At 43.4% G+C, this 8,083-nt stretch overlaps 1 protein-coding gene across 1 annotated transcript; it reads left to right on the forward strand.

The window, feature by feature from the left end:
- Window positions 1-89: 89 nt before the first annotated feature.
- On the forward strand, window positions 90-6,965 carry UBFD1 (ubiquitin family domain containing 1). The gene is made up of 7 exons (XM_050905897.1): window positions 90-123; window positions 331-597; window positions 681-889; window positions 2,095-2,160; window positions 2,365-2,470; window positions 4,995-5,077; window positions 6,351-6,965. The coding sequence occupies exons 1-7, from the start codon at window positions 90-92 to the stop codon at window positions 6,459-6,461; spliced, it is 876 nt and encodes a 291-aa protein (XP_050761854.1). The 3' UTR covers window positions 6,462-6,965.
- The last annotated feature ends 1,118 nt before the right edge of the window (window positions 6,966-8,083 follow it).

Genomic DNA, 8,083 nt, shown 5'->3' on the forward strand with positions numbered 1-8,083 from the left:
GAGGGGGCGGGCTACGGGAGCCGGCGCGGTCCAGTAGGCAGCGGTGGGCGTTTCCCGGCGTGCCCCGCGGCAGATTGTACACAATCATCATGGCCGCCGCCGCCGCCTCCGCCGCCGCCGATGGTAGGAGCCCGCGGTCCCGGCGGCGGGGCGAGGCGCGGCGAGGCGGCGGGCGGCAGCGCGGGGTGGGGCGGGGCGGGGCGGGGCGGGGAGGCGCCGGCGCGAGGAGCCGGCCCCGGGCAGTCCGCGGGCGGCGCTCTGGGGCTGGAGCGCGGCCGGGCCGGGCCGTGCCGGGCGGGCCGGGCTAGCTTCCTGTCCGCTCGCCTCCAGGTGCCGAGGAGCCGGGCATGGAGGCGGAGGCGCAGGAGCTGCCGCTGGGCTGCGGCGGAGAGGGCGGCTCGCCGGCGGCGGGGAGGTCTCCGGAGGACGAGGAGCGCCGGGATCCCCCGCAGGCGTCTGTCAGCAACGGCGGCGACGCGGAGAGCGGGAGGGAGCTGGTGGAGCTAAAGGTTATCTGGAACAAGAACAAGTACGACGTGAAGTTTTGCCTGGACAGCACGGGGGCCGAGCTGAAGCAGAAGATCCACTCGCTCACAGGTCTGTCGGGGCTGCCGCCGCCTCTCCCGCCTCAGCCCGCGCCTCCTCCCGACCATCTCGTAATCGTTGTTCTTGCCTCTTAGGCCTTCCACCTGCTATGCAGAAAGTTATGTTCAAGGGACTTCTACCAGAGGAGAAAACGTTGCGGGAAATCAAAGTAACGAACGGAGCGAAAATAATGGTTGTTGGCTCTACTATCAATGATGTTTTAGCAGTAAATACACCCAAAGAAGCTGCTCAACAGGAGGTCAAGGCTGAAGAAAATAAAAAGGAGCCGCTCTGCAGACAAAAGGTTATTGATGTCTCAGTAATTCCTGGCGTGGGGGAGCTGTAGGATTTACGCCGTTCTCGTGTAATACTCTGCAGTCACCTTTGGGTCCGGTTCCTCCTCAAAGCAGGCTGGGGTTTCTTTTCTCGCAGCTAAGCGATAGAAGAGCTCTGTGCAGGGGAGTTCTAGCAGCAGAAAAACGTTTAGCCTAGCGGAGGCTGGGGCTTTGCAAGACACTGCTTGTGCTGGTGCTAGGTACAGCCTCGCATTTCAGACAAGAAATGCTAAATAATAGAAATGTTTTGTCGTCGTTAGCTCAAACGCAGTCTGAATTAATTATACCTAAAAACTAACTCATTTTTGTTGGCATAAAAGAATTTGATCTCCAAAAACTGCCTTTAAAATGAACACCCAGAGAGCAGTTCCTTCAGCTGTCCCAGTGCTGAAGGGAACATGGATGTTGAATACTCCTCTCGCATCCTGAAGTGCTGCCTCCGAATAGGGCATGCAGTACAGCGCAGTGAGGCTTGGTTTGGTGGCGGTGTTGCAGTGTTGTGGGGCTGATAAAGGATTTTCAGCTCAAGGTATTACTGGCCCCGTACCTTCATCAAAATAAATTTGATTAAAAATTAAATAGGGCATCATTGAACTGCAACCTTTATGAAACGTGCTTTTGTTTTTCTATAATTTATCATAGTTCACGTTCACTGTAAGTTCCATCATTGTTTAAAGGTACTCAGCAACTTACAAGCTGTGAGCATGGTTTTCTTAGTTACTACTGCTCTAATCTGTCCTGGTTTGTTGCTGTGTTGCGGTATGTTGCGCTGCCAAATGTGGAGGGTTTTCTGCTGTTCACTGGATATAACACTGGACTGTTAAAACTGTCTTGCCAAATGCCAGCTATGTGATTCAGCATGTACGATATTAAAGTGGGACTTGGGATTTTTTAATTTTTTATAGATACGTATTTATGTATATGTATATTCTAGAACGTATGTTACCCTTTTGCGTTATATTGGGGTTTTATTCATTTATATAATTTCTTTAGACTGTCATAGAAAGTGCTCGGTTAACTTTGAAAATTAACCATTTCCTGTGTGATAGATGACTGTGAATGGTCTTTAACTGTCTCTTAGTGCTACCGGGGTATGGTCAGGGGTGCAGCTGGAAGTAAATTGAAAAGCTCTGTTGTGTTTCTGTAAATTCTGATTTCTGTTTTTATATTGTAGCAACACAGAAAAGTATTGGATAAAGGAAAACCTGATGATGTGATGCCTTCTGTTAAAGGTGTTCAGGTAAGTAAATAAGTACTTGAGACGTTGTCATAATCAGAAGAGAGAGACTTTTTTGTGGTTTGAGACCTTTCTTTGCTGGATCAATCTTTGCTATCTCAGCAGAAAACTGGAAAGATGAGTCATCCTTATGCTTAAAAAGTTAAGAGGATATAGCTTTTCCTGTTAAAGTCCTTCACTGTGACTTACTGTGTTGCCTCTTTGTAGGAGCGCCTGCCAACAGTGCCATTATCTGGCATGTACAACAAGTCAGGGGGGAAAGTAAGATTGACCTTTAAACTTGAGCAAGACCAGCTATGGATTGGTACAAAAGGTGAGCAACTCTAAAACTTTGAGATGAATAATTGATAATTGGGCTCTAAATGAATTGTGTGACCTAGAAATAGCTTCTGGTGTGACTAAATTGTGTTTAGGGCATAATGTTGGTATTATAACACTTCAAAGCTAAATTTTGCTTCCTCTTCTCAAACGCCATTCTCCCAGATCATTGAATGTTACTTGATATTTTACTTCTGATCTTGCAAAACTTGAGTTCAGTTGTGCCAGTAGCCAAAGGTTCCAATCTGCTATTCATAGCTCCAAATGTAAATTATAATACTTGGCATTTGTAGCAGATCTCAAAAGCGCTTCATAAACATTGGTTTGATGCCAACATCACATTGAGGCTCAATGACTTGGCTAAGACTCGGAAGGGAATCTTCGGACCGGCATTAAAACTAGGAGTGCTGGCATCTCTGTCATTATCTGTCCTTCCAACCAAAATTAGTTGGGTGTCTTGTTTCAGTGGTGTACAACTGCAGAAGCTATGGCATGTGTTGCTGTGCAGAGGAATCAGTTTACCATCTTGAGTGGTGCCAGGAGGAGCTGAAAGTGCTGTGGTGATAACGTGCATTGCTGAGGACGTCTCAGATAACCCCTGCCTCCAAAGGAAGCTGTGCTCCTTTAGTTTGACCAGGATGGGGCAATATTATAGTGATGAGCAAGAGGAATAGAAGTGCTTGCTCACTGTCCCAGTAAAGTAACTTAATTGGATGGCAATATTAGCTTTGGATGGCACCTCCAGCTGCTACGTTATTTCCAAAGTAAGCAGAAATCTCGGAAGTTTTTGACCTTTCCTTTGTAGGACAGACTTGACTGTGAAGATTTTTCTGGCTTTAAAACCTCTATTGGTACCACTTGCAGTGATTTTTCTCCTGGACTAAGTGATGGAGCGAGACGTTGGGTTTTTTTTTCCTCTATAGGTTGGGCAGGCAGATCTTTTTGTTACTGATAATGTGTTCTAAATACAGGCTTAGTATTTAGGTAATTAATCCTCTTCCTTCACCTTCTAGACTAGTTTCAAGTTTAGTATTTCTGAAGTGTTCTAGATTAGTGTTTCTTAAGCTGTGAAATTTGATTCCTCTTGTAGTCATCTGTCTTTCATGTAACCTGTTTCCCTACTTCCCAAAATTAGCAGCAGCTTGCTTCCTCTAGGGGATGGTTGTAATTGCTGGCTGATGTTGGGAAAAACTCGTTCCTGCTCTGAGAAATTCATGGCAGATGCCAGCACGTAAGGGCTAGAACAAAACCAGCTGGGTGTTAACGCAGTTTTTCACTTGCTGGTCCTGGAAAGTTGAAACTGATTCTTCCCCCACGCAGTCTCCCTGCGCTTCACAGATCGCTTTGTACGTTTTTGTAGCCTAAGGTTTGGTATAGGTAGATGTTTCTCAGTTGCTCTGTGTCATTTTTGTAGATGCATTGATAATATGGATTTGTCTATTGCTGAGATACTGTGAAGAGTAATTGATTTGCGGGATGCTAAACGAGTGCAAAGTAAGATTTTACTCAATGAATGAATGTCGTGAGTCTGAGTGGGGTAGTTCGGAGTCAGCTTAGTTAACAGCACTGAGATAGAGAATATTTGTCTTTACATCACTAAGTTTATCTCCCCGTGTGCCTTTTTTAGGTAGGTGCTTTTTTTTTTTTGGATCACACAAATTAGTTAGATATATCTAAGGAGCTCATAGTTCAGTTGCTCCTTGGTAGAGTGTTTATGGTTTTCTCTGTCTTGTATCCAAGAAGATAATTGTAGGCTGGCACTGAAAGCTGGAACTGAAAGGAAGGACCTTGGAGTTAAGTCTTCAGAAAGAAGTGAGGACAGAACTGAGACAGAAAAAGTCTGCCATGAACCATATGCTTTCTCATTCTTGTTGGTTACCTCTGGCTGGCTGACATTACTCTGTCATGTAATTGTAGTCATCTTTTTTTTTGCAGTTTCTCTTTTTGTTTCTTCCCCTATTTACTCATTAATATTTCCTTCCCTGTGCTTTTATAGTAACAGTTGAACGCTGCCTCAAGGTAAAACCAGGACTAGGCTTTCAAAGAGTTGGTTAGCCTATCTTCACTCAGCTTTCAGCCTTGTATTTCTGTAGAGCTTAGTGTAATCCTTGGTAGTCAGTCCTGACTATTCTTACGCCTGGACCAGCTTTCGCTATGGCGAGTAATCCTGCTGGTCCGAGTGGCGTTCCGTATGGGGAACCACTAAACGAAGCCAGGGTTTTCCCATCGCTCAATTTAGGCCCGAATCAGGTACACTGAAGTACTTAATGTGATGCAGAGACATAAAATGCGAGGAGCTGTCATCCAGTTTTGGATTCCTTTACATTATTAGCGTGCCAGCTGTGGGGTGTGTGGTAATGTGGAAGACGGGCTTCTCAGCAGCAGGTATCCATAGCTCACCCAAAGAGGAGACTGCTGACCTGAGGAGCTTTTGGAAGTAATGGAGGTGGTATTTGAAATTAATATGAATACTACTTCCTCCTATATCGGAAATAATACTTTGATCAATTTTAATGTAGAGAGAACAGAAAAGTTACCCATGGGGTCCATTAAAAATGTGGTGAGTGAACCTATTGAAGGACATGAGGATTATCACATGATGGTGAGTAATGTCTCTACTTTAATAATATCCAGTCTGATTACTACATGCAAATACACAGAAGTAAGGCTTTTAAAATGGAGCAAGTTGGAGATGGATAGTAACACCAGCCTCCTGTGTTGTGGAAGGTGGGAACGTGGACATGGTCTGCTGTCACAGTGTAAATATTTTGGGTGGCATATTGAGTATCTGCTACTTTCTGGAAATCTGGGCTAGTTTCACACAAACATGAAGTGCTTAAGCGTTATTTCATATCTTCTGTCTTGTGACAGTGTTAAAACAGTAAAAATACAATATAGCTCATGATTTCTTAATGTTAGTGATATTTTCCTATATCTAGTTTGATTTCTAGTTTCTGTTGTGTTTATATAAACAACAGGCCTTGCTGGAGGCTAAAAAAAAATAGTGATTTGATGCTGTAATATTTTTTTCCCATATGTAATTTTCTGAAAAACTGGTATTGGGTCTAGAAAAGTAACACATTTAAGAAGAGAGCTGTGCTAATTCTACTGAATTTTTGGCTGTTTCTTTTAATCTATGGGGGTTTTTTGAGGTCTTGCTTTCCAAAGTACAGTAACTAACTTTTAATGTTGAAGTAAGTTCCTTGTATAAGTCTGTTTCCTTCTTTAGGGGAAGAAAGGGGAAATGTTATACCTTAAAATTATTGTCTGCAGGAGGGTGCTGATCTAGTCTTTTTCCAAATACTTGATTTTTGATCACCCATGTAAGAAAATGTCCTCTTCAGAATATGCTAGAATAAACTCTTACCCCAAAGCAAGGATAGAGGTTATTGGCATGCCGTGGTGCTCCTCTCCTATGTATACTGGCATAAGTTGAGAATAGGACATTGGGTCTAAATATAAAATTCTATGAAATTTTATGACTATGAAAACACGGTCGTTGTCTTATGTAGTTCCTGTTTGGCTTCTCAACTCTGTGCATTCTGGTCATTTCTTTAGAGACTTTGAGTTACGCTTCAGATTCTGTCTTCCAGAATAATTTCCTCATGTTCTTGAAACTGGGCAAGAGTTTTCGTTGCTGCTATGATATCCTTAAAGGAAAGAGCTCATCATTTTAATTGGTACTTTGCAGTTCTTGTTTCTCTGAGGAATGCTTTTTTAATTGCTTACCAAATAACTGCAGTGTGCACCAAGTGTTTGAAGGAGGCAGCGGGTATAACAGACTTGTCTGATTTGTAGGGGATAAGCTGTATCTCTCCACTGGTATAAGCTGTTCTGTTTCCCATTTGTAAATGTTGTCGTTTTTAACTTTGCAGGCATTTCAGCTGGGCCCAACAGAAGCATCTTACTACTGGGTCTATTGGGTACCAACTCAATATGTCGATGCAATCAAAGACACGGTGCTGGGAAAGTGGCAGTATTTTTGAAAGCACGCTCACCTCTGGCACAGGAAAATGACACAAAGCTAAGGACACTGCTGGGAGAGGCCTCCAACATCCCTGGATGTGATAGTCCTGGAACTTATTAATAAAATATGATAAACGAGGCATTGATGGAAGCCAGAGGTGATGTTCTTTCACCATTAGTTTACTTTTAACTTAAAAATTTCACCATCCCTTTTCTGCAGTCAGCTTCAACCATATTTAAAGCAAATACAATGGAAATCAATAAATCTTAATTCACAAAATATTGTGTGTAATACACTTAAATCTGCTGAGAGTTGATCTTCCAATTTAGTTTTAAAAAGAAAATATTACAATGTATTATTGAGGATTTTTTACATGGTTTGAACAAAAACAAATATTTTCATAATCTTTCAGTTACAAGCGTTAGACTTAATTTAGTTACTTGGTTGTGACTGAGAATTTCAGAAACGATTTTTTAAAAATAAACTTTAAACAGTATGCAAAATCGATGTTTAGTAAGCCATATTCTGCTGGCCCTTTTATTTCAGGTTTGACTCTTTGTAGCAAAACTAATTTTTTATTTTTTTTTTTAACCCAAAGATGCCCTGCTGCTTTTTTTTTTTCTTTTTCTTTTTTTCCTCGCTTTCCCCCCCCCCCCCCCCTCCCCCCAATACTAGGAGCTCTGGGTTGGTACTCTGTGTAGCATGTTTGGAGCAGATGAATACCACTGTGGATGTTTTGTAATAGCGATTGACCCAGTGCTGCTTACTGTCCCCTGTCATACCACGCTGGTGTTCCCCTCCCACCTGCATACCTCTCTGCTCCTGTTCTGCCTCCTGCCCTGGGGGTGCTACATTTTCGGAGCGTTTTCTTGATCATGCATGTTGCAGTCCAGAGTCATTTTGCAGCTGTTGCGATGACCCTTACCTGTTTGACTGAAAAAAAGCTCTAGCGTGCGCTGCATAGTGCTGTCTGGCGTGAGCGGGCTGAAGCAGTGACGCGGATCTCGCAAAGGGAGTGAACCAAAGAGCCCTTCCTGCCGTGTCTGGGGGTGGGGGGAGCGGGGAAGAGAGAAGCTCGGATGCTGCTTTGGATCCTGAATAACTGCAGTAGTCTTTTGTGACCTGGATTTGAACATTTAATAGTGATCTTATTCAGTGAATCTTACCAAATTTAGAATATCTGTCTAGCAACTGATCTTTTGAAATTTAAATCACCTTTCAGCTTTTCTCTTGCTCAAGTTTACAGGCAGTTCTTGCATCTCGTCCTGCCTGCAATAATGCTCCTCGCCTTTGGTTTGTGACGCTCTGCGTGTCATCTCGGCTATTCACGTGCCATTTATCTCAGGTTTTCTGAATGGACCTTTCAGTCCTGAAAAGGTGCACACCCTTAACAGAATGTATTGTGCAGTCAGACTGAATCAGTCTTGCTTTGTGTTAAACCTGCATCTAACAGATCGCTGTTCTTTTTTTTAACACTGCAGGCTTGATACTGCTCAATGCAAGTAGCTCAACATTTTGTGAAACTCCTGGAGAAACAGCCGTTTAGGAATAGCTGATCTTAATATATTCCATGTCCATTTTTCACTCTCCTTGAAACAGCCCAGTTGAAACTCAGCAGGTGCAAATTCCCAAACGAGTATT

The sequence above is a fragment of the Gymnogyps californianus genome, chromosome 15 (assembly GCF_018139145.2).
Source record: "Gymnogyps californianus isolate 813 chromosome 15, ASM1813914v2, whole genome shotgun sequence".
NCBI classification, from domain to species: Eukaryota; Metazoa; Chordata; class Aves; order Accipitriformes; family Cathartidae; genus Gymnogyps; species Gymnogyps californianus.

What these genes read in the sequence shown, in the direction of transcription:
- UBFD1 (XM_050905897.1), top strand. Translation starts at nt 90, where the DNA reads ATGGCCGCCGCCGCCGCCTCCGCCGCCGCCGATG. An exon ending in AGCCGCTCTGCAGACAAAAG is followed by an intron (nt 890 to 2,094) that starts GTTATTGATGTC and finishes TTTATATTGTAG; the next exon opens with CAACACAGAAAAGTATTGGA. An exon ending in ATGAGGATTATCACATGATG is followed by an intron (nt 5,078 to 6,350) that starts GTGAGTAATGTC and finishes TTAACTTTGCAG; the next exon opens with GCATTTCAGCTGGGCCCAAC.